We start from the raw sequence: 26858 nt of genomic DNA, 5'->3' as shown, positions 1-26858 counted from the left end.
ATCATCCATATGGAACTTCTCGAGCCTCAAGTCAGGCCTAAACCACCACATCCATTGAACTTTGATTTCATATCAAACATGGGTTTAGATGGATTTGTAATGCCCTTTTCCACGCTATAGTGGACTTGACTTCCTCTCCGTCCATACAATTCTTTAGGTAACATGCAATTAGTTGTTCTACTTCCACCATGCAAGACTCCAAGAACCCTAAGATAGCAACTGGCAAATTCCCATCATTTCAATGCTGAAGCTGCAGATTGTCTTTTTTTGAACCCTAAAGATCGTTTTCTTGCAGCAGTTTGCTTCAAATTAACTCAAGAAATAAAAGGCATGTTATGATGTGTCTGGTGGCAATTGCACCACTTGAGGAGACCCCACAAGCCTTAGTGAAAAATCCTGTATACTGAAAATGAATAAGTCGCATGCATGTATGTATACATGTGAGCGAAACCCAACATAACGTGCAAGAGGGACACTCTAAAATAAGGCACAAATTGGATTTTTGCTCTCAAATAGCGCCTCCCTTTGGATCGGTCAAATCGGGATCCGCTTATACTTTTTTCGTTTCAAGGATAACTTTGTTATTGCTGGGACATTGCATGAAAGAGTTTGAGGGCCCTACCATTATCTCCTTTGCCAACAACAAATTTTCGGTTCAGCTTCTTTTTCTGACTGATATGTGTGTGCGTGTGAGTGAGAAAGAGAGATATGCATGCAGACATGATTTCGAGTGGGACAAGAAAGAAAGAAGGATGGCTAAATCCATTATTTACAGTGCTCTCAAACCGCAACAACAAAAAACTAGTTACTATGCTTCGTTGTTGTTTGATTAGGCGAAAAAAAGAAGAAGAAAGTGGATATGTTTCCAAACACTGATCCCCAGTTTTTTAATCTGTGATTTTGCTTAATTATCGTTGATGGAATGGGATCATTCCCATTATCTTTTTGTGGATCTCTTTCGCAAGATCCCATAAACGTTGTTAGAAAAGTATAATAACTATTAATCCATGTACTTGTACTCCTGTAAGAGTCAAAAAGGGCAATGTAGGGGTATATACTTTCAAAGAAAGAGGTTTAAGATCAGATGGCTTTAATCATTCATGTTGGAGTTCCCTTTTACATATGATCGAAGACACCATACAGTTCTGTCTTATCTGGAGAATATCATACAGCTCAAGTCTCAGAACAAACTCAGTTAGCACCGAATTAACTGGTGGCAGAGATTTTTAAATTCTAGATAAAATGAGACGAATGATGCCCTTTTAACTTCAAAAAATTAAAAATGAGGGTAAAGGGGAGGATATGTTTTTTTCTAAAATGGTTGTAAAATAATTTGTAAATGATTTACTGCTTTCTTGAACTGTATTTTGATGATTTGTTCTATTTAAGGGGACAGATCAAGCACTTATTTCAGCAATATCTTAAATTTTACTTTCCCTTCCACACGTGTGTTCACTGTGCATACCCCCTGCAGCTCTTTTGTGGCTAAAAGAGAGGGGCTATACAAGGAAAAATCCTAGCAGCCACTTTCACTGCAATTCACATTCCCTCCAAGGTAGCAGTAGTGGCCCTCTGTGGACATGAAATCTAATGCCACGAAGATTTTTACCCGCCTTGTCTTTTGGCACTTTCCATGGTTTTGGCCTGTAGTGAGTATTTTTATCCAACCGCTTGTCCCATGATAGAAAATAAAGCAAAAGAGAGAATGAAAGGAAAGTAAACAGAACTCTAGCTAGCAGATTCAGTTCCTATAAGAAGTCGCCACCCCTCCCATTCTTTTCTTAATTCTCTCAAGACTTCCGGTCGATTGATTTAGACAAGAAAGATAAATGGAAGATCACTCTAGCCCTCTGAACTGGTCATGCTTCTACCAAGATGAGGTGAGCTATATATATCAACATGCATTCTTGCTGTGTCCAATTCTATTTCTTGTGCTTGTTTTGAGACTGATGTAGATGTTGTTAACTACTGACAGGGGATCGAAGAGTTGAGGCATTATCTCTTGTACACTACAGAACTAGAAACAGCAATTGTATCAGCGAAGGAGGAGATCACGAGAAGAGAACTTGAGATATTCCATCTCAAAGATCTTATAAGCAGGGCAATTGAGGAGAGGAATGAGGCGCAGATACAATGCCAGGAACTGGTTTCTGACAAACTAGCCCTCCAACAACAACTGCTACAAAAACAGCAGGAAAATCAGCTGCAGCAAGAAATGCAGCACTTGAAGCAAGAATCTGCTTCACTCACAAGAACTTACAGCAGTGAAGATGAATCCAAGGCTAGCGACTCCAACAATCACAGCAGCTCTCCGGATTCAAGCAAAGTCACTGTTCCCTCGCAGTTTACTGATCCAATTCCCCAGGAAACACTGCAGTCATCTCTCCCAGAAGTGATCCTCAAGTTAGCAGCTGACAGGCCACTGCCAGAGAAAGGGAAACTCTTGCAGGCAGTGAAGGAAGCCGGTCCCCTTCTGCAGACCCTTCTCCTGGCTGGACCACTCCCTCAATGGCAGCACCCGCCTCCCCAATTAGACTCCATTGAGATCCCACCAGTAACCATTTCTTCACCAACAGCTCGGCTAATACCCCAAGACTCTTTCAACAGTTTCAGTTCTTGTTTGAGCAAGAAGAGGGATCTTGAGCTCTGTGAAGGTCCCAATTCTTCTTCCCCTGCCAACAAGTACCAGAAAGTTGTCCCCCATTGACCAAAACCTTAGTTCTTACACACAATTCTCTAGTACACCCATCCCCTTCATGCTGTTAAACATGACAAGGAAATCACCATGAAATGGATGACATAGCTATCCTGCATCAGTTTGGAACTGTAAACTACTTTTGTCTTAGAATTAATGATTCTAACTTCTCTAGAAAGTCAGATAGAGACTTGAGTTATGTATAATGTGAAAATGGGCACTGAATTCTCCATGTCAGCTGGGAAATTTTATATCAATATATTTCCTTTATTTCACACAGATGTTGTAATAATCCTTGCTCCATGAAGCCAGATTTTGAGTGGTGCACATGTTATTTCCTCATGCTTTTGCCTTATGGGTTAAATGTTAAAAGTAAAGAAATGATGTTAAGTCTGACCATGACAAGTAATCATATAAATAAATCTCCTCGTATATTTTCCCTTTCCATGAAGCACACCTACCATTCATGGTGAGTGTCCGCCATTGAAAGTGCATCTAATTAGACCAATTATCATGACCAACCCTTTGAGCTAGACCAATTAAAGAACACAATGATATCAACAAGGCTCGTCATATCATAACTTTACATTAGTTAAGAAATCATTCACCTCATTAAGCTAAGTTCCCTGTATTTTAGATTCGTTAGGCCTTACTCGTGAAAAATAATTTTCAACTCTTAATTATGATTTAAAAATTGTTTTTTTCTTACTAATTTATAACAAAAACGAGTTGAATTAAAAATGTATTTAATAAAAATAACTCGTTGATTCATAAAAATAAAAGTGCTAGTCATTAAAAAATAACTAGGACCTTGTTTATTTCATGAAAATTGATTTTTTGAAAATTATTATCCAAAATTTCTTGTATTTCTTTGCTATTAAAAAAATTGATCAATAAAAAACATTTTCTAGTCAATGAAAAATTTGACTTGGTTTACAAGAAAGTATTTTCTTTTTATTTTGGACGGAAAATATTTTTCAGAAGTTGTGAAAAAATAAGAAATATCATATTATTTGCTGATTATATCAAATTTGAACATCAAACTTTTGATTGTTATATATTCTGTTTTGAATATTTTTTTTTTCAATTTCTTCCTTTAAAATTTGATTTAATTTGATTTTTATATCAACTTTGATTTTTATTTTTATAATTGTTATTTATTTTTCTTTTATTATTTTCTTAATTGAAATTTTTTTACCTATCAGATTTGGTTCTTATTCTTTTGATTGGTATTTATTTTATTTAAAATAATTTATGAAATTGTATTTTTTTTAATTTCATCATCTTTCAACTTTTTATTTTGTAAGATTTTTCCTTATTATTTTAATTAACTTGAAAAAAAATATTAATAAGTTATTTTCCAGCTAATTTTACATGATATATCCAAACACTAAAAATTATTTTCTAACTTATTTTTCATGATACAACTAAATATTGAAAAATAATTCACTTTTTAAAAATTTATTTTCCAAGTAAATAACTTTTTTTAAAAAATACCTTACAGTAAATAAACAGGGTTTAAATCAAAATCTTGATTCCAAACCCGTTTTTTAAATGTAAGTTAAGTGTTAATTTTTAGTTAATCAACCTAAATTATTTTTAAAGAAATACATCAAACCTAAACCCACTAGAGTTGTACAAGATTTAAAATTTAAGCATGAATTCCTCCAAACCAGAACAGCATGCCTTCACATGTAAAGAGAGGTCGTGGTCATTGTTTTTCTTTAGACCACCAATGCATAAAGTCAACGAAAAATCTAGGAGCTAAAGAAATTTCACGGATGTTGATTTTTCATGATCATAATCACCATCATGATGCATTTGCACATGCATGGGATTGTGTGTTTCACAATCATGGCCCCACACGCTGCGGGGGATCAACTTAAGCAGCAAATTACTGGGCAAGACCTGTCAGTACCGGACAAATCTATAGTCTTTACAGCTACCTGAGACTAACAAAAAACAACATGGTTTTAAAAACAATCCACACCTGGTCTCTTCACAACTAGACCAAACTAACCTCGAACCAGATTCTGGATTTCGGCACTGGCTTAGGTCGTAAGCATTACTTACGGCTTGAAGATGACAAATTGCTATATTTTCAGATTTTATCATCTTGGGTTCGTCAAGAAACTCTCTCATGGCAGAATCCCTTGGGATCTAGCCTGCTTCCACTGTGTTCTTTGTCTGCTAAATCTGTCCCCCTTTTTGAACAAACACAAGGAAACCGCATGCCCTCCCTTGTAATAATGAACGATCTACACGGCACATATGAAAAAGAAATGCATCAACAGAGACAATTCAACTTTTTGGCCAGTTCTTCCCACGTGTTTTTGTCGTGTGAAGCGAATTTAGGTTCCTAGTTTCTTTCTAATCACATGGATTAGGGTTGATCCGTGGTCTTATCGTGAAAAAAAAAATCCATGTGTTTTATTTCTGAGTAATGTTAGTGTTATTTTTAGATTTTTTTTTATTTTTTAATAGTTTTAATGTGTTAATATTAAAATTAATTTATAAAAAATTTTCAAAAATTATTATTTTAATATATTTTAAAAAAACAATTGATATCACCTGATCATCTTCTCAAAGTGCTTGAAATTAGGTCATAAAAACTAAAAAATGGGCCCAAATTAGGAAAATAAAAACTCATTTTATTTTATTTGATTTGATTTGGTTGTCGAATTTCATACTTTTCTCCACTATTTCTTTCACATGAAAATAATGAGATCCGTGATAAAATCTTCCATATATCCCATTTTCTTCATTTCTCGTGAAAAGAGATTTGTAGTTTTACTCACGTGCGGAATAATATCAGACCTTGGATTAATTTTGTAATTGATAATTTCTGTAAATTGAAAAGTTTAGAAAGGCCAGAAAATCAGGCCTATGGGCCATAAACCATCTAGTGAAACCTTTTGGGGTTTTCTCTTTTCCAACAAATGAGTGGAGATTTTGGGCTTGGGCCCTACTTTCCACAAATTTTTCCGGGCTATAAATATCTTTCCATTTTTTTATATTAAAAATATAGATAAATGAAAAAAAAAAGGAGAAAAATATCTGATGGTATAATATACTGTAAATACAGTTCCTAACTCTACTTTCCGTTTCCCGTAAGGAGAAGCAGCCAACTGTAATGTCTGCTTCGCTCTCCTCGCCTTTTCTTTATAAACACGGTTCCTAACTCTATTTTCCGTTTCCCAAAAGGAGAAGCAGAGCCAACGATAATGCCTGCTTCTTTCTCCTCGCCTTTTTTTTTTTTCCACTTCCCTCTTCTGCGTCTCCTTCAAATCCCAACGCTCACTTTTCTCCTTCACCACCTTCTCCTCGACACCGTCTCATTCCAAAATCAAACCACCGCCACGCCACCACCGTCATCGTCTCTCTCTTTATTTGCTCTCAACATTCACTGGCTCCTCTTCCTCTTCATCGATGCCTCCAGAAGTCTCTTCCTCCTCTCAGGTTCCCCTCTCTATTTATTTATTTGAGACTTGATATTACGATTGTGATTTTGTTTGAAAATGCTGATTCAGTTCTGGACAGTTTGCTATATTCAAGGGCATTTTAGGTAACTCAATCTATAATCGCGTGGAATGCGGATGCTGTTAGAGACGGTTATTGTTTTTTATACGCTAGCCAAACCGCTGCATTAATCGTTAAGGATTCTGAAGTGGAAGAAAATCAAGATTGAAGAAAACAGCGGCGGCCTTCCATGACATGTAAGTGTTTTTTTGTTTTGTTTTGGTATTTTTGAAGAGTAGTGGTTAGTTATTAGGGTGAAAATTGAACGGTTTCTTTTTGGAATTTGAGGTAATTGTGAACAAAACTTTCGAAGTGCCTTCAATTGTGGATGCTAAATCTCTCATGGAATGCCAATTAGCCACCGTGGCATTCAGCTGTAAGTGTTTTGTTCAATGCTTAATGCGTTAGTGTTGTTGGCCTAACCCTGAAGATTACTATAAATATGGACGTAAATTTGATGAACAAATGTGAGCTTAGCACTTTTAATCGCGTGTGATATCGTGTTGTGTTATGTTCATTTTGTTACGCATTTTGTCACTGTATTTGTAATTTGCGAAACGGAATGGGCATCAAGTTGTTTGTTATGAAGGCATTTAGGGATTCTTTTTTGAATTGATTTAATGCTTTATGGTCACACAGTTATTTTCATGCTGCCGTGTTCTCTCCATCTTTGGCAGCTGATGGGAAATGCAGCTAAGCTACTGGTATTGTCTGCGAATAATGGTCCATCGGGTGTGCATTATTAAGAACATGCTGGGTTTGCTTTATCGATGGGCTCATACTGCTCGAGTATATGACATTTTGAAACATATTCTCTTGTTTTGTTTGTTTTCTATGAAGTTGTCTTCTTCTATGCGATAGGTAATTTTTTTTTATTGCTTCCAAAAAGACAGTGCGTGCCTGCATTTATAAGAATGTGGATAGCAGGGATGCCATATAAGTTATTCAGTTGAAGGAGGTTAATGGAGCGTGGAGTATTGTGAAGGAGGTTATTGGGAAGGTTGTTATTTTGTGTATGAAGTGTCTGTCTACCATCCTAGCATCTTACACGTTGAAAAATGCTATGCAGATGATCCATATGCTACAACGCTTGTTGGGTGTCTCAGTTTGCCAACAATTCTGTGAAATAGTTCAATTGTTTCCTTGCTCTGAAATTATGCTGCTGATCATCTCAATATGTTTGTATTTGTATTTTGTCCATACAAATGTGTAAAATACCTCTGATTTTATGCTGTTACTTTAATTAGAACAGGCTCTCACCAGATAGCCAGAGGACATCATTTGTGAATCTTGATTCAGATATTTTATTGGCCTTCATGTTGTGCTGGGCGCTGTCTACAATCATTTGCATGGAAATGGGCCCTTTGATGAGAATTATGTTCTTGACAATTTTCTTATAATTATTGTTCTTTTGATATCCAGTCAAACCACGCTTTCCTCACAGTACTTGTGGCCTGCATAATCTCGAAAACTTTGCCAGGTGATGCTATTCCTTGATCATTCCACAAATTCTAGTACAATCCTTCAAATAATTACTCTCATACTTGAATGTTATTCTGTCATGGTATTTTCATCATCCTTTTTTTCCATCTTTTTTAGTGCTTATAACTTCTATTTATTCTCAAACTAAAAGCAATATCTAATTTTTCTCCAAGGACCTTGAGTTGAAATTGCAGCCGCATCTACCTCCTGAACTATCATAATACTTTCTTCTGGGTTTCTCCCTTTCTTTTCGTGTCTTTTTATACATATTAGTCGAGTAGGGAGTATATTGTTGTGACAATAATTGGTGTTTAGGAACGGGTACGATTCTACAACATTGGCCCGTCATGGCCCCCCCTGCTATTATAATAATGAGTGTTGAAGATGCCCACTTCATGAGCCCCTGGTATTATAGTGATTAGTGTTGAAGATTGCCATGAAGGTGTTCCAGGATTAACTCAACTGGATTTCTCCCTCTTGAACTATCATAATACTTTCTTCTGGGTTTCTCCCTTTCTTTTCATATCTTTTTATACATATTAGTTGAGTAGGGAGTATATTGTTGTGACAATAATTGGCGTTTAGGAATGGGTACGATTCTACAACACTTGCCCGTCATGGCCCCCCTGTTATTATAGTGATGAGTGTTGAAGATGCCCATTTCATGGGCCCCTGGTATTATAGTGATTAGTGTTGAAGATTGCCATGGAGGTGTTCCAGGATTAACTCAACTGGATCTGATGCAGGACAGTTTGTTGCTGTTACAGGACAACTCAAGGATGCAGACAAAGAAGTTGCCATGAACTGAATTACAGCTTGCTGGAATTACTACCATACACGAATTGACAGCTGCACTTTCCTTATTAAACCTAGATTCTTAGTTGGGGCCCTTGGTGTCTCTATTATTTCTGTTATTGCTTTGGACGTGAATTAAGGACATTAAGTCCTGTTTTGTGGGGGATTTTCCTGTTACCCCTTATTTTTCCTATTTATTTTTGTAAGACATTATTTGAGTAGGATTAGGGATGGCAAGCTTATAAATACAAGTAGCCATTCACTTAGCAGAACACTTTGAATTTGAATAAGAATTTTCTTTCAAAAACGTTACTTGTTACTCGTGGATTCAGGTGTTAATTTTGCTCGTGGATTCGAGCAGGCCATATCAAAAGAGGCGGTGCCCTTTCTTTTTTTCTTTTTTTTTTTATTTGCGTTTGCATTCTGCTACGTCAGTTGGTATCAAAGCTGGTCTAATCATTGTTCAGATGGAAAATATACTGAACGAACGAGAAGCTCTTGATGGAAGAATTTGTGAAGACAACGTAATCACACAGGCCAAATTTAGAACTTTCCAGCGTCCCAACAAACCTTGCAAGCAATACAAGCAACTCTTATTAGATTAACAAATGGAAATAATCATCAGCATGAAGATGAGAGGGCTCGCGAGAATTACAGGGAAAGAATTAACCCTGCTCATTAAAACAATCCAATTCCACGTAAATAGCTAGCCTATGAGGAAGAATTAAGTAGTGATGAAGAATATGCCAAATGCATATTAAGGCCTAATCGACAGGGCTATCATAACATGGGAGAGTGAGAGCCTCAGTCGTTTCAGATGAAGATGGATTTACCCACCTTTAATGATCAGCTTCAAATTAAGGGGTTGCTCGATTGGTTAGCAGAAGTGGAGAGGTTCTTTGACTATATAGAATCCCTGAAGATAAAAAGGTGAAGCTAGTCGTCTACAGACTCATGGGAGGAGCCTCCGCTTGGTGGGAACAATTACAACTCACACTAATGAGGCAGAGAAAAGGGATGGTTCAGACCTGGTCCAAGATGAGACGACTGTTGCATTACAGGTATTTACCACCAGATTATGAGCAGATATTGTTTCAATAGTATCAGGATTGCAGACAAAGGAGTCGAACAGTTCAAGCATATGTGGAGAAATTCCACATATTATCTTATCATAATAATTTGTTGGAAATAGACGCACAACAAGTCACTAGGTGTATTGGAGGATTCCGCTTAAATATACAAGACCGAGTTTCAATGTACACCATATATTTCTTAACAGAAGCTATTAATTTGGCTACAAAAGCATAAACACTATTGGACAATACAAGAGCAACTAGCGTAGCAAGGATCCCTGTTGAATCTATGCATGTTGCATCACACAAAGGAAAGTTCCCACTAAACCCTTCACCCTCCATATCCAACTTTTCAAAAGGACTAAGTAGCAGTAAGATGCAAATGACGACTACAAGAGTAGTGCCTCCAGAAGCACCAAGGAATCCATATTCCAAACCAACTTTAGATAAATGCTACAGGTGTGGACAACCAGGACATCGCTCTAATCAGTGTCCAAAACGGGGAGTAGTGAATCTGATTAAGCCAGGAGAGGGAACAGACCTAGAGGCAGAAAGGATAGAGGACAAGACTGAGTACACCTACGAAGAAGAAGAAATTACAGATGTTCCAGAACCATGGTGACCAAACTAGGCTTAAAGACAGAGAAACATCCCTCACCTTATAAGATTGGCTGGATCAAACGGGGTGCAAAGACCCCAGGACATCGCTCTAACCAGTGTCCAAAATGCGGAGTAGTGAACCTGATTGAGCTAGGAGAGGGAACAAACCTAGAGGCAGAAATGATAGAGGACGAGACTGAGTACACCTAAGAAGAAGAAATTACAGATGTTCCAGAACCATGGTGACAAAACTAGGTTTAAAGACGGAGAACCAGAACCATGTTGACCAAACTAGGCTTAAAGATAGAGAAACATCCCTCACCTTATAAGATTGGTTGGATCAAGTGGGGTGCAGAGATAAAGGTTACTGAAACTTGCCGCATTTAATTCTCCATTAGGAAAAATTACGTGGATGAGATTACTTATGATGTTGTCAAAATGGATGCCTGTTATATGATCCTAGGCAGGCCATGACAATATGATGTGGAGGGATAATATATATGCATCATGAGAGGAAGACAGGTAGTATTAGGTCCTCTAAAAGAAGATTTCTCTATAGTAAAACCGAAGGTGTAGGGGAAGCCTATATTACTAGTTGATTGAGGGACATTTATAACAGAATTGTAAGCTGCACTTTCCTTATTAAACCTAGATTTTTAGTTGGGGCTCGTGGTGCCTCTATTATTTCTGTTATTGCTTAGAACGTGAATTAAGGACATTATGTCCTGTTTTGTGGGGGATTTTCTTGTTACCCCTTATTTTTCCTATTTAATTCCGTAAGTCATTATTTGAGCAGGATTAGGGATGGCAAGCTTATAAATACAAGCAGCCATTCACTTAGCAGAACACTTTGAATTTGAATAAGAATTTCTTTGGGAAACAGTACTTATGGATTTGGATGTTAATTTTGCTCATGGATTTGAGCAGGCCATATCAAAAGAGGTGGTGTGGTGTCCTTTTTTTTTTTTTAATTTGCGTTCGCATTTCGCTATGTCAGGAGCCCATGTGGGTCTACAGCTACACATACTTTGTGGTGATCTTCAATGCTAGTGGATCTGAGGTATACAGTAAGCATGAGCAGAAACTGTGGCGGTTAAGAAGTTGCAACCTTCCAAATAGGAAGAGTTATTTCTTGGTTAAGTAGAAGACTGGCTTCTGAAATTTCTTTGATAAGTAGAACACTGCTGATCTATTTTTCTATGGAACTCTAAATAATACTTCTAACGGACGCATGGAGTTCCTGCTCTCTCTCTCTCTCTCTCTCTCTCTTCGTGGACTAGTTGGGATAAGTTTAGGGTAGCTGTTTGAGGTTATAGACAATATGGAAGTTTAACTTGCACAAACATCGACGACTACGAGTGGAATGATGCCCCTAAATGTTTTGGTTCATGCTAATTTTGCTCTCATGATTCATTCCTTTGGCTGTTAAAAACCCCATTGGAAAATGTTGTTTCCTACCTATTTATTTATTTATATTTTTTATGGGAATCCTGCTGCAGGTTATGTCAGCTGATGAAGCTGTGGAGAACTCATTCTATGAAACATCCACAGGATGCTTTACTGTGCCCTCAAGGAATACTTGTGCTTGTGGAGTGTCGGTAAATTTTCTCCATCCACCATCGTACGTGGTGAATATGAATATTTTATTTCATAAGTTGAGCATAATAATTAGAATTGATTTGCTGGTTTCCCACGCTAGAAATAGACATCGTAGAAATAGCAAATTGAAAACCACGGAACTTGAAATGTACTCTGAAACGTTCAACTTTTATCAAGGGCATGCAGAAACTTGTGGGTATGGAACGAAATAAGAACTCAACGGGGTTGAACAATAGAATTTCATAAAATAACTCTGTATTGCATGTCTCAGTGTACTCTTAATTGATCATTGGGATTGCTCGAGTATTTTCCTCGGGAAGAGTCCTAGGCTGTTGATATCATTGAATGATTTTAGGTTACTTAACAGAAGCAGATGGAGACTTCTGTTCTCTTATTTTAAGAATGCGACAGTAAAACCTCCACGTTGATTTTTCTAGTTTTTTTTTTTTCTTCCGGTGAACTAGAGTTAGTTGACTAGTTATTTCCTAAGACAAGTGTGAGTGCAGAAGAGACCAAAGAAGCCCAACTATAAGAGGTGTGGACCTAACTTGGTAGAGTAGCGTTCAAGTCAGTATCAATTAAAAGAAAAATTAAGCATTTTAATTTTTGTAAAACCCACATCTGTTTCAAGTAGTACTAGTACCTCACACTCAGCCTAGAGAACTAAAATATAGAGCCAATCCATACTAACATAAAATCTGATAAAGTAACACCTTGTAGATGTTGGTATTTTTCGTCATCAAATTCATGCTGAACACTAATGGGAAATGATTTGGTTCAATGCTAGGATGTTAGTAAAGTAACACCACGAGAGCAATTGCAGGTTGAGAGTTGATTTATCCAGGGAAGAAAAAAGAAAGAACATGTGGTGTGCAATATTGGAGTCCTCACTTTATAGGTGATCAATCTAGCATTTTTCATATTTGTGACACAGATCTCTTTTTTTTCTGTTGATTTTATTCACAAGTCAACAGAGCTGAGTTGAGCCCTAGAGTACATCTATTTATGGGTGTAGGAGTGTAGTGTTAAAGAAAAGACTTGGCTTATTGACCCTTAACTCCACTTGATCATGGTGTCTTAAACAGGCCGTAAGAAAGTTAAAATAGAAGCATGTCTCAGTCTCATTAATGATCTCTTTAATCGAAGGCCATGGTTTCTGTCCTGTATCATCGTTAACCGTACTCGATTAGTTTCAGAGTAACTGCTGACCAATAGAGTTTCATTAGAGGGTCAGAAGTTGACAGCTCTTTAGGTGAAATGAAGCCTGTACAGTGAACTAGAGTGTAGGAATTCTTAAATATTATTTCATCGAGAGAGATAGAGATGCCATTCAACCTAAATTTTAATTAGTGTGGTGGGATAATTAGGCATGCCAAACCATACTAGCCAGTTTATGCTTCACAATAAATAGCCCATTCATTAGATCTAAGAAGGTGGATCAATTGTTTCTTGCATTAATATTTTACTCATATATTAATTCCTTCCCTGATTAAATTATTTGGGAATTTCCGGTTGCTTAAGTGTCAACGTAACATATTCCATTTGAGTGGCTCAGAAGCTACTGTATACCTCTCTTCCATGGATGACTTGTGAATTACAAATAGTATAATAGTATACTTTATAATAGTATACTATTAAAAAGTCGGTTATACATTCAATGGCACACTTGTTAGCAGCGATCTCTTCCAAGCTAGCTCTCTTCTGCGCCCACGCTTTTTGTAGAAGCATAAACATAAAAACAAAAGGAAAGAGAGAGATCATGTGGCCGCCTAGCTAGAAGATATTGAGGGTAAGAGAGGAACCCATGATTAAGAGATCCTTTGCTTGCCTAAATCATAGTTTCTTGGGTTGGTTTTGGCTCCTTACGTGCCTCACACAACCAATCCATAATGCCTCTTCACGCATAGAAGTTGCCGGCCTTAATCCACCCATTATGCATTGACTGACTTGCTACATACTTAAAGAATATCATTGAAAAAGAAAAATAATTACGACCACTTACGCATGACATGTATGGCACGGTCACTTGTGTACGATATTGTAGATAATATCTCATTTGTAGAAAATTTTGTGATCCTTTAGGAATAAAATAATTGCCCATATCAATTTTGAGATTTATCAGTAGAAGTTTCCACTTGATTTCCAGGTTCCATAGTGGAATAAAGTGAGGTTTGTAACATGCTTAATTAATCATCTAGGAGTTGAAAAACCAGTAGCACTCTTGCATTTATCGCGTTGTAAAAAAAAGTTATCACTTTATTTTTTTTATTTTCTGGTTCAAATGAAAATAGGTTGATTTTGTGAGTTCACTCTGCTAAATATCAATTATCTGACCCACAATTCCCATAAAAAAAAATCATTAAATTAGCAAAATTATAACCATGGTGCATGTGTCCCCCCCCCCCCAAAATAAAAAATAAAAATAAAAAATAAAAATAAAAAATAAAAAGCCTCCTAATTCCGAAAATTTGACTTCTTGGTGTTTCTTAAATGCAAAGAATATTACTTCACATGATTGGAAAATCTGGACACTCAGGTTGATTTAAATAAGATATATGCAGTGGCCATCTATGACTGGCAGTTATCGTCAAGAATTGGTTACTTATGGCACAGAAATGCTATAGAATTTGTTTTGCGTCGATAACCACCAATTGGTTACCATCAAATCCCAGAAATGGATCCCACATCTCTAGTATCTTAGTGTCCTCAATATTGAATTTATGCACCTTCAAATTGTTGGTAATATTAATCCACCCGTTTTGCTTTGTAAAATATAAAACTAGTAAAAATAACCAATTTAATTTAAAAATTTAAGTTGTTAGATAAAATTTCAATATAAGATTTATATTATTTTCTAATACACCTCATTAAGTAAAAATTCTTTACATAAGCCCAAACTATTTTATACTTGATTTTTATCAAATAAATGAGGATGACGAGATTTGAATTCGTAATTATTTGATTATCAAAATTTTAATACCATGTCAAATAATCATCTTAATTCAATAACTTAAACTATTAGGTAAAATTTCAAAATATAATTTATATTATTCTTTATCAATTCTTCCATATTCTTTGTGTAACTCTATGTTATCCAATTAGTTGAACCCAAAGATTAGAAAGAGTAAGTCGGCAGTCAGCTTGAGGAATATAGGTTTGTTATTGAATGATTAATGGATGTATACTTCAAATTAAAAAAAAATTAAATAAATAACATGAGACATAAGGAGTTTAGTGATTAGATAAAATGGAAGAGCCAGCAGCACATGGATTGAATGATTAATTAGAAATAAATTATGTACTTAATAATGCATCATTTAAACACTGATCACTACGATACTTATCCAAGTTTTTAACATTTAAGATATTCCTCCCATAAAAAAATGAAAAAATAAATAAATCTTAACCACCCTCTATTTGTACCGCAATTCCAGACGTATGCTGTTCTCGTGGATGGCATGGTATCAATGGAATACCGTTTAGACATTATACTGAGATTATTTTTTTTATTTTTTCTTTTTATTTAATCTAGTTTTCCACTCGAGGATTGGATATTTAGGAGAAAATTTTGTAAACCCACTAAATTAAATCGAGATCTTGATTATGCCCTTTTATTCTAGTGAAAGCTCCCACCCTATCCACCCACCAAAGAAATAGTGAAATAATGGAGCACTAGTAAGGTGTTAGTTACTATGCAAGTAGTGATGGCAAAGAAAAGGCACAAGAAATCCATGAATGGCAGGTCATGCAGACATGGAAATTACAGGAAAGAGGAGCACCGCAGATTCCGTGGGTTCCAGGCTTGCACTCCAATCATCCATCTCTAATTCTTGGAGAATCTTCGAGGCAAAGTAACGGCCTTTCTTCGCTTCGCTTTCTCTAACACACACTCTCTTTATTCATATTTTTACGCACCATATGTGATTGCCTGTTTTTTGCGGTATGTATGCTTACATAAGCTTGGATTAATTTTATGAATTTTAAAGTTTACGATCATAAAAATTTCTGGTAATTATTATATTAACAATTATAAAATTTAAATTTAAAACCATATAAAAAAATTTTTTTTATCTTAAGCTTTTATCTAGTTAAATATATGCTTAGTGTGTTTTCCTTCGACAAAACAAACGTATACTAACCACATATAAAAATATAGAAATATATCTATTTTTACCGTAATAAATTATAAATGGGGTTTATATATATATATATATGTAACATCATTAATGAATAAGCATTTTACACACACACACACACGCATATATATATAACCGAATATTCTTCAGAAAAGATCATTAGAAGAAGAAATTTTTTTAATGAGATTGAATTTAACTTCGGTTTTCGAAAAATAATCTGAGAATATATATCTTAATTAACCATAAAATAAAATAAAATTAGCTAATAAACTAGTAATTAAATTAACACCTAGTACGTACGTACACACGGATAGAGATTAGTATTGTGATGCTATAAACCAGGAGCAGTGTGTTAATTACAACTCACTGTATACACATGAGTGGAGGTGCGATTTACTGGCCAAAGAAAGGGTGGATGAGAGCAATATTAGCTAATAACATTGTGCTGCCGAGCAATTATGGGTAATTAATCAAGGTTTTAGTTGTTAATTATTTATTGTTTATCTTTTTTTTATTTTTTATATATATATACATGTTGAAGTGAGTTGGCAAAGTGTGAGAAAGAGAGTGTGAAACGGGCTTGACATTAACAAACACCCTCTCCCTCCCTTCCAACTGTTTTACTCCCTCCCCTTCTTGTCTCTAATTATGTCATGTTTTCTGCTTGTTTTTGGCTGTAGTCTCCGTTTCATAGCTCTCTCTCCCACTCTTTTTTTTTTTTTTTTTAATTTTTTTTGTCTAAATCTTGAAACTCTTGGCCTATTTATAACTAAGTTGATATATATACCTTGCGAACTCAACAAAGGTTATATTTTCCTACATACTAATTCACACTTGACTGTTCCATTGGGTGTCCTGATCTTGACTCTAAAAACTGTCACCTAAAACAGACTTTTCTCTTACATGACATTCTTTATATATCCCTCTCCTCTCCCCTTCACTATTTCATATATAGAAAGCCCACTCCCTTGATCACCCCCTTGCTTCCTTCTACAACATCCCATCAATTCTCCCTTTCTTTCTCTCAGGCGGTGGAGAAAAATGGAGGCCTCAGAGGAAGTCACGACCCGTGTTGCGAAAGGGAAGAGAACAAAGCGGTTGAGGGTTCAATCCCCAATCCCTTTTGGCTTAACAACTGATTCATCAAGCGGAGGTGGAGGTACCAATTGGTCACCAACAACTTCCATCGATGAATTTCAAGATAGCACTGAAGAAGAAGAAGACATGGCCAATTGTCTTATCCTACTTGCCACAGGCCATTCAAGAGATTTCCCAAAACAACAAGATCATCATCATCAAGATCAAGATCATGATCATGATTCAAGAGGAGGGGCTGAAAACGCCAAATTCAATAGTAGGAAATTCCTAGAAACCGCTAATTCCACAGGTTCTGGCAGGGTTGGTTACTATGTTTATGAGTGCAAAACATGTAGCCGAACATTTCCATCTTTTCAAGCATTAGGTGGACATAGGGCTAGTCATAAGAAGCCCAAGGCAATCCACAATGATGAGAAGAAGCAAAATCTTTCGATATCTTCTGATGAAGAAGATGGACACTACAAGAATGTTTCATCTCTTTCTCTTCAATTGAGTGAAAACAACACTAATAGAGGTACGTACAGCAATCACAATAAAGGCAAGATTCATGAGTGCTCAGTTTGCGGTGCGGTGTTTACATCAGGACAGGCCTTGGGTGGTCATATGAGGCGGCACCGGGGTCCTCTTGTGTCTAGTACCACAACCTTGTCATTAACACCAATGACTATAGAATCTGAGGAACCCAAGCGAGCAAGAAACGTACTTTCTTTGGATTTGGATCTCAATCTTCCAGCCCCAGAAGATGATAAATTTGCCTTTGCTTCCAAGCAACAACAAAAACAGCAGCAGCAGAAGCAACAAAACACATCTCTTGTCTTCACCAGCCCGGCTCTGGTGGATTGTCATTACTGAAGAAGGTTGTATTTTTCTTTTTCTTTTTCTTTTTTTCTTCTTAAGTTGTTGAGAAGTTTATTTTGTTTTCTTCTATTTGATCAGGCATGGCCATTTATTATTGATTAACCAGATAATGTTTTTTTTAAAAAAAAAAATTATCCTTGTATTGAAAAGATCATAATATAACATTCTTTTAATTCTTTCAATTATTTAGCCTGATCAAATTAATATTGCTATGTAGTGGACTTGAATTGCTTGTATGAGCTAGCAATTTCTGCTGTAAAAAAAGACTCTAATCCATGAGAAGTGCATGATATACAGGCATCTTTTTCTTTCTCTTTATCACCACTTTTTGTTCTTTTTGAGTGGGAAGGAATGTGTTGCACACTTGAGAGAGAGTGTTTAGCTTGTGTTGGTCACCTCACCAAAGCCAAAAAGTTTGTTGCTTTGGTTGATTTTCTTAGTTTCATTTACAAGAATGCCTCTCTGCGCTAGCTTCTCTTTCCTTCTCCAGTTCTGGTGACAAAAAATAGAATAAAAACGAAGCATGATAACATAAGAAGAGCCAGTAAGGAACCGCATTTCCCATATAAATAATCAACCTCTTGCCCTTTTTCTCTCTTAAAATAACAATTTGCCTTTAAAAAATGCCCTCTCTACTTATCTACTCTTTGTTCTTTTCTTGGCTTGGTCCACCTTCTTGTTAGCTACAACCCTACTCAATCTACCTCAGCAGTATATGCCATTAATTATCAACTGCTTCAAGGCCTAGGATTTAACATGTTGAAATGGGGCTCTAAACCTTTGGATTCCTCTTCTACTTCTCCACTCTATGTGCTCTCTCGCTGCATTTATGCAAATTAATGTATTAACACTGCATTTACATCAGATCTGATCAATAAACTCAGCAGTTAGGATCAAAGTCCTGAGCGAGAAGCAACAGTAATTTACCAACCCCTGGACAATGAATCACTACCACCTTACTTAACCATCGACAGAGGTGTCATGAGAGAAGTTTTTAGCGAATATAACAATCTGAATTGTTAAGTACCGAATTGTCACATCTATTAATAAAAGCAGGCCGATCGACCCATACAAAAAACTTGTGTCATAAGCATGCATGTGTTAAGCACAAAAAGTTGGCGATGATTTCCATCAAGGTATTAATGAAGACAATGAGCCTTGTACCAAAACCTTGTCCAGGTATGACGTTTTTTAAGCATCATTAAATAATTAGCTGTTCTTAAGTAAGAGTGGCTGTCCAGATAGGATCAGAGCAGCTGTCGGTCTACCTCAGAGAGAGCGAGCGAGAGATGTGTGATTGTGAGGTCGCCAATGAGGGAGTCTAGTTGTGTATAGTGAATTAGAGCTAATTTAGGAGTTAGGTCAATTCTTTGAGGTATACGTACATAAATAGACACAAGTTGTGAGGTTAGAGGTGAGTGAGCCAGATTGCTTGCGCACCAGTGATGCTCGTGGCCTCTTTTCTTGGTTTAAGAGGGAGGGCATGCAATTAAGTCAATGCTTTTCTATGCTATCATCAAACATAGATAAATTAAAAGTACTGACTTCAAAGGGTAGATGTATAGGATCGATGGTCAAATTAAGTGGCTAAAACCCTCTTCCATTTTTTGAGTTTGAATGTTAGTATATCATCATTCAAGAATTTATTTATTTTTAAATACGGCAAATCGATAATGTATGAAAATAAAATATTAAGAATGTCTAAAAACACTAATCTCAAATATTAACATACGTATTCGTTCAAAAATACTTTTTATGGTTGAAATAAAGTATATCAATTCAAAATAAATGATTTCTTTAGGGCCTTGTTTATTTGTTAGAAGGGGTTCCATTAAAAATAAATTTCTAAAAAATTAATTGTTTTTATAATATTTAGTAGTGCCATGAAAAATATTTCGAGAAAATAAATTATTTTTTAATATATAATGAAAAATGAGTTTGGAAATTATGATCTTTGTACATACATATAAAAAGTTAAAAGATAATATAAATACTTCATCATATATTAAAATAATGGTAGTAATTAAAAAGATAATATATATACTTCATCATACCTTTGATTGAGAAGCTATGAATTGAAAATAATGGTAGTGATTAAAATAATGTTTGGTATTTGACAAGTTGTAGTTTACTTGTAAAATAAAACATGCATTAGCTGAATATTATTTTAATACTGAAGTACATTTAAGCTACTGGTCTGCACATCAAATGAATATTATTATTAATTATATTATTATCCCAATTTACAATATTAAGGGGTTGGAGAAAGAAATTTCTCATTAGTTTTTTTCTTTTAATCCATTTAATGCACACAACTTGCCCAAAAAATATTATATCATAAAGTCAATACTTATGGTTATTACTTTATTAGACCCAAAAAGTCTCCATAAAAATAGAAAAAAGAATGGCCCATGCAGTTGAAATCAGGGCGTGAAAACTAACGGCAGCACAAAGAAAAAGGAAAGCAACGCCAAAACAAAAATAGAATGGCCCATGCAGGTTTCGAACCTGCGACCTTCGCGTTATTAGCACGACGCTCTAACCAACTGAGCTAATAGGCCAGTTGATGCTATGGCACTGATTTATGTAATACTTATTATATGCTTTTTGAATTTGAGACCAATAATTACACATCATGCAACTTTGAGGATAGCTAACATTTTGTTTGGTTCTGCTGCTGCAATCGAATTTAATTATAATATTTAATTTAAGTTCAATTGATAAATATATTTAAATAAATAAAATTTTTTAAAGTTAATTTTTGTTATTTTCAATCTTATGTTTTCAAAGATCTTTTTAAAACTAGATTAGTATTTTTAAAAAATTAGTTTTAATATTAAATTATTATTTTTAGAATAGTAAATCAGAAAGGTTGACTAATAATATATTTTTATAATATTTTTAGAGATTAAATTTCAATTGAGATTTAATTTTTAATATTTGAGATGGTTTTAAATATAATATTTGAAAATATAAAATTTTATTAAAAGTTTCTATGCTTTCAAAAATGATGTAAAAGAATTGAGTCAAATATGGTAATTTAGATCACCATATAAAAGACATTCTTAGAAACAAAATTAAGAAATCAAAACGATGGAAACCGCCGTTTCTTCTTTAGTTCCTTCCTTGCATTTTCAAAGAGGAAACAGTGAACTTGAATAAAAAGGCAATTGTGCATGCTTCTTCCCATGTTAGTACTTCCTGCATCTCGCATGGTAAATATAAATATTATTTTACAAAATTCTTTTTCTTCCGGATTTTGTGAATCTTAAATATAGAACCTTATCGATCCTTGCATCATTCCTCTCAATTTCTGTGCCTGTTGGCCTCACTTTCTTTCGCTTCAACTTCAAGAACTTGGCCTTGCTTTGTTAATAAAAGAAGAAGAAGAAGAAGAAGAAGAAGAAATCAAATTCGGGAGTCGAATGAAGGACCTAGCACTTCCTCAATTTAAGTGGAAGAATTCTCAAGGAATGTCTTTTAATGTTTTTTTAATTAGCATTGACATAAACCACCAAAAAAGAAAAAAAAATTGCAAGGCTTTCCAAGGATGCGTTGCGCAAAACCAATGAAGTGTCGGATTACAGAGCCACATCTGGAGTTTCATTTTATTGTCACCTTCGACATCAGGCTGTGATGAGCTATTGCTGGCCGAGGAAGAGCATTGAAACCATGCAGATCACAGTGATGTAATACCTACAAAGCGTAGGCAACAGTGAGAAAAGAGACTTCTTAATTGGTCAAATTACAAAGAGGCATCCCTTGTAAAATTATCAACTAATTAGTCCCCAACTATTTATGATCTATGAATTGTGATACCCTACATCAAAAGCGAGTCTTCAAAACAAAAATTTTATGAGTAGTGTTAGTCGCTGATCTGTAATATATATTTTGGAGCGTCGAGCTTATAAATAGGCTCACATTACTAGGAATAAAATTGTGAAGATAATAAAACTCAAAACGAACAATATATGACAAGTTGAACCGAGCTATTACATGAATTCTCAATGTTTTCTTCAAATTATAATTGGAGATTCAATTCCTAAAGTATTAGGCATTCTTCAATTGAATCCTCCTGCTTGAAAGCAGCACAATTTCTTAATGGAATGTCAAAGGAATCTAATTTTAAATTGTTGTAATTGTTTTTTATTTAAAAAAATATTTTTTTTCAAGTATTTTTAATGGTTTTTTAATGCTGTTGTAAAAAAAAACTTCATTATGATATATTTTTAATTATAAAACACTTTTAATAATACATTATGAGCTATATTATCTATCCAATTTAATAATAATAATAATAATAATATCAAAATCTTCTCGTTACTGATATATTTTTAACAAGGTATTAAATCGCTTTAAAAAAAGACATGAAGTATTATTATTTTTATTAAAACCTTTTTGTTTACCATGTTATTAACTTATTTGTGTCGATGATGCCTGAGAAGGAGAAGGGTTAGCAGGAGCAGGAGGTGACGGAGGTGGAGGAAGGAGGAGGGGGAGGAGCTAAGTGACCGAAGGCTACTGTGAACAAGTAATAAATAAATAAAACATTGTTAATTTTGAATAGAGAAAACCACAAAAACAAGAAAATAAATAAATATTTAGGACAAAGCATTTACCACATAGAAGAAGGTTATCTGGGGGTGGTTTCTCTTGGGCAGGGTTGGGGTCAGCATCATAAACTCTCAGGTAGAGTTGTTGGCCCAAATACCAATTTTTCAAACATTGTGATCTCAAATTCCACATCCCAGGATTGTCAAGGTATGCATAGACTGCGGTCCACCTTTTAGGATAAACCTAACCAAGAATATATTGTATTTACTAAAATCAATTCAACATTCATTTATGTTTTTTTTATATATATAAAAAATTATTTAGTTAATTAGGTCTATTAATATATACCTGAATAAAAAATATTGTAATTATTACGAGATTCAGGAATCCAGTTTCCGTCACCTAACCTACAAGTTAAAAATTAAAATTTTATATTTAATTATGCATATTGAAAAAAAAAGAAAAAAAAAAGAAGAAGGTTGATGTTCATTCTCGTGTACTTACCCAACAACATAGAAACCGTACCCATCCAGATGCCAAGAATCTATAACATATCTAAATCATTCTTGAGTACAATTTCTAAGCACCCTTTATGGTTTCCACTTGCTACAAAAACTCCACGTCTTAGGTTTCCATTGCCAGAGTTAGTAGAGAATTTATCAAGTTCATAGACTCCAGACCCATTTGTCATTAGATCAGCCAGCTTTAATGGGGTATCTGTTTATGTGTACCACACATCGTTGACTGTGTAGTAAGGAAAACCATTAGTATCCCGAGCTCTTGATCCTGTGAGGATAAATGTCTGTGACAGTGTCACATTGGTCACGTTGAAGGTTCCTTGTGGATTAGGCCTAGCAGCCCCAGTAGTCATATTCCACCTGAATTCACAGATAAAAGATTTGCAAATTCTGAGGGTTTCCTAGCAGAGAAGGGAAATATCGAATGTAATCAAACGATTGTTACTAGCTATCAAGAAGATTTACTTGATTTAATGAGAAAAAGAAAGGAAGATTTACTTGATGGACTTGGCTTGATTAATGGAGTATTGTAGATCATACGGGTCAGGTCCTCTCGGAAGAGGTCCAGTAGCCATTGTACTAGAATTGAGATAATGTAGCACCCCTACGCCCACAAGATTGCCGTATTTGGTGGTATTAACCATTTTTGGTGTTGCCACAACGTAATAATCAGCTGCCTTTTGGTCGGCGGTGACAAGAACTGAGTAGGATTGGCCAACATGAACATCGAGTCCACCATTATATGATTAGTGTATGATCCTTCAGTTTCTACCACCAATGTGATGATTCTGAATCCTAAAATTGAAACTCCATTGATTTCCCACGTTGGATTTCCTAAATCTGTATGTCTTCCCTGCATATCACAGAAGATACGAGAAAAAAGAAGAAGAAATTATTTAATTTCAGAGTGCACCAATTAATTTTTATAGCAAGCAATGGGACCTCATTACCTTGAGCAACCGTGAAGGATTCATAAACTTTCGTAGAAGTATTCAAATATGGGTCTTTTCCATTCATTAAAATCCAAAGAGGGATCGTGAAGTTGTCTATCAGCATGTATGCAAGATTCTGCATCATATTACACCAGATTATTAGTTACTCATCAAGTTAAAACCATAACGTGTAATTCATTCTTAAATACTTAATGATTACAGATAAATCTCTTGAATAATATCAATATTAATGTTAATAAATCACCTTGTAATTCTCTGGATACCAGTCTCCAAGGAGAAGGTCAAATTCATTTTCAGGTCTAGGGAATGGTACACTGATAACATTACGATTGTTAACTCTAATGGGACCATATCGTTAAACACATTAATATGGATCATATTATTGGTTGTGGCTTTGATAAGGGGTCCAGGGAACTTCCCATTGATGAGGATAACCTGTTAAAAAAACACACACACAGATAAATCCATGCAAATTAAGAAACCAAGATGTATACGAGTTAAAGCAAAGATGATTTGTAGTTATGATACATCAGTACCGGTTGTTCTATGGATACTGGGCTGATAGTTCTGTCAATTGTTACGTGCCATTCTTGAAAGATTTCCTCACTGTTGGCTATCCCGACGAAGAGTATGAGGATGGCCACAAAAAAGTACAGTTGTAGAATTTGATTGCTGAAGATGGCCATATATATGTTTTTTCCCCTCTTGGAGGCTCGTCACCCTAATCAAACTAGAGGCATTAATTAATTACAGTAATCAAGATCAAATAGATGAAGCAAAACAAAAGGGAAAAGAAGGGAGGATAAAACTGGAGCAAGAACACGAAGAGAAATAACTTGGTTGAATTGCGAAGGTCAACGTGTTTTATATGCATTAATGGAGCCAAATTTCGGAGTAGAAACACGCAGGCCTTGATATGTTCAGCACAATGCTTCTTGTTAAGTTATCGAAGCAAATACCAATGTCTTGTGTGTGAGAAATCACCTAGTAATCCAGATTTGCCAACTCATCTTGCCGCCTTGATTGGTCCTTCCAAACATAAACAGACGGGTGGTTTTTTTTTTTTTTTTTTTTTTAATCTCTAAAAAGCTTTAAATATTATAAGTAGGAGTCTCCTAAACACACATATATAAACAGAACCAACACGAGTCTTAGAGGAACTCTATATTGTATATATGTATCTACTTTTTAATTTTCTTGTTATAATGATTTTTAAAAAACTCTCTTTCCACCCAAATTTGGATGCTCATGAAATGAGATTTTTTTTCCTCACCGTGATCAAACTATGCTTTTTAAAAAAGTTTTAAATTAATATTTTTCAAAGTTTTTTTTATCGTTATGATATATTAATATTAAAAGTTTTAAAAAATATTATTTTAATAAATTCAAACAAAAATTATTTTAAAAAATAATAATATTTATATACCACACACTTTCAAACAAGCCGGATATATTGGCTTGGACAATATCATTTTTTCCTAGGAACAGTTTTTTTTAATGGTGTTTGGCATAAAAACAACATGTCTAATGGTCGGCATGTTTAACCTAGTTTTTGATTGGCATAATAACAAGATGACGAGTATTTTCTTTAGATGACGTGCGAAGAGTTTGTTTCATAGCAATTGAAATAAAAAAAAAAACACATACTTAGACAAGATCATGGAATTGAATTGATGATCTTTTGGGCTGTTATTTTATTATTTTGGTTTTTTGGTTTTGTTGATCATTTCATTTGATAGATCTGCTAAACTCGAGCTGTAAGCAGACTTTTCTATGTCTTTCCTGTCAGATCTTGGCGTCTTCTAATGCAATATTCTACTTCTCAAAAAACAAATCTAAGTCGGCTGTGAAAAAATATCTTCCATGTATTACTTAATCAAAATTCAAGTTTTTAAAATGGTGTTGTTTTTATTTTTTCATTTTTAAATTATTAACATGAATTAACTTACCCTACTCATAACTCAAATTTTATTTTGAGTTCAATCCTAATTAGGTTTAATAATTATGTTTTTTTTTTTTTAATTTTCCGTGCCTCGTTTCTTTGTTTTGTTATTGTGATGATGACATTCTATATTAAGGGAAAAATGGATTTGGATAATTTATGATGAGCCAACTCAACCCAACCGATATTAATATTAATTATATTAATAAAAATAAAAAAATAAATGAAAATTACATCTTGATAATAGCTATAAAGATGAGTAACTCTTCATCTATATGTTAATAATAACAGACAACCAAAAAAAAAAAAAGATGAGCCCAACGATTGACGGGCCAGTATATATCCAGATATATAGCAAGGTCTTTGATTTCGTTGCTCAAAAAGCTATTGATTGCTCCCAAAACTGGTGGGTGGCAAGGCTTGTGCTGTGTTAAAATTATAGGTTGTCCTCCCATGTCCTTTCAGTTTGTATATTTGATTCTTTTAGTGAGATCCAGTCATTCAAAGCAAGTGATTTTTCCCGACGATGAGGCTTCGCCGACGATGATATATGTAAAACTAGTAGTACTCATGAATCAAATTCAATATCTACAATTACCATATGACTAAAGTTCAATTACAGTAAAAGTGTCTCAAATGAAATATATAATTTTTGTTCTTGCAATACAAAAAATTGATATTGATGTTGCAACAAGGCATCCTAAAGCCTGTATTAATTATTATATAATCCACTAGCAAATAAATATTTTCCTTCATTATTACAAATTAGTACCACTTGGATAATTATTTGATGAAATGTAAATAAATTAAGTGTAGGATAACAGTTTAGAAAGATTGTATATAAGCCAGAAAACCCTTCAATATCTTGTTTATGAATTATGACTTGATCAAGTCAATCAGCTGTCATCAATTCACCATCCTGGAGAAGGAGCAGGGCCTGGTTCGCTGGCCGGAGCCTCAGATTCACCAGCAAAAATACCTATTACAGGCAACCAAAATTACCAACAAAGATGACCAAATTAGATAAAAGGAAATG

At 34.8% G+C, this 26858-nt stretch overlaps 2 protein-coding genes, 1 long non-coding RNA gene, 1 other non-coding gene and 1 pseudogene across 5 annotated transcripts; 3 read left to right on the top strand and 2 right to left on the bottom strand.

Moving 5' to 3' along the window:
• The first annotated feature begins 1702 nt into the window (after positions 1 to 1702).
• LOC118060280 (uncharacterized) lies at positions 1703 to 2968 on the top strand. Its single transcript, XM_035073485.2, has 2 exons — positions 1703 to 1880; positions 1976 to 2968. The coding sequence occupies exons 1-2, from the start codon at positions 1830 to 1832 to the stop codon at positions 2705 to 2707; spliced, it is 783 nt and encodes a 260-aa protein (XP_034929376.1). The 5' UTR covers positions 1703 to 1829; the 3' UTR covers positions 2708 to 2968.
• A 2818-nt stretch (positions 2969 to 5786) lies between these two features.
• LOC118060281 (uncharacterized) lies at positions 5787 to 14161 on the top strand. Of its 2 annotated transcripts, none has more exons than XR_012170466.1 (3): positions 5787 to 6154; positions 6236 to 7694; positions 11664 to 14161. It is a non-coding gene; the product is annotated as an uncharacterized lncRNA (long non-coding RNA). The 2 variants fall into 2 exon arrangements; XR_012170465.1 differs by lacking the exon at positions 11664 to 14161 and adding an exon at positions 8464 to 8820.
• Positions 14162 to 16745: 2584 nt separating this feature from the next.
• On the top strand, positions 16746 to 17986 carry LOC118060282 (zinc finger protein ZAT5). Its single transcript, XM_035073487.2, has one exon. It carries the CDS (start codon positions 16941 to 16943, stop codon positions 17847 to 17849), a length of 909 nt encoding a protein of 302 aa, XP_034929378.1. The 5' UTR covers positions 16746 to 16940; the 3' UTR covers positions 17850 to 17986.
• A 2356-nt stretch (positions 17987 to 20342) lies between these two features.
• TRNAI-AAU (transfer RNA isoleucine (anticodon AAU)) lies at positions 20343 to 20416 on the bottom strand. The gene has a single exon. It is a non-coding gene; the product is annotated as a tRNA-Ile (tRNA).
• A 1118-nt stretch (positions 20417 to 21534) lies between these two features.
• On the bottom strand, positions 21535 to 24566 carry LOC118060322 (monocopper oxidase-like protein SKU5; annotated as a pseudogene).
• Positions 24567 to 26858: the final 2292 nt, after the last annotated feature.

The sequence above is a fragment of the Populus alba genome, chromosome 8 (assembly GCF_005239225.2).
Source record: "Populus alba chromosome 8, ASM523922v2, whole genome shotgun sequence".
In the NCBI taxonomy this organism is placed as follows: Eukaryota; Viridiplantae; Streptophyta; class Magnoliopsida; order Malpighiales; family Salicaceae; genus Populus; species Populus alba.
Note: the sequence above shows the minus strand (reverse complement) of the source record. Positions and strands in the feature narration are given on the sequence as shown.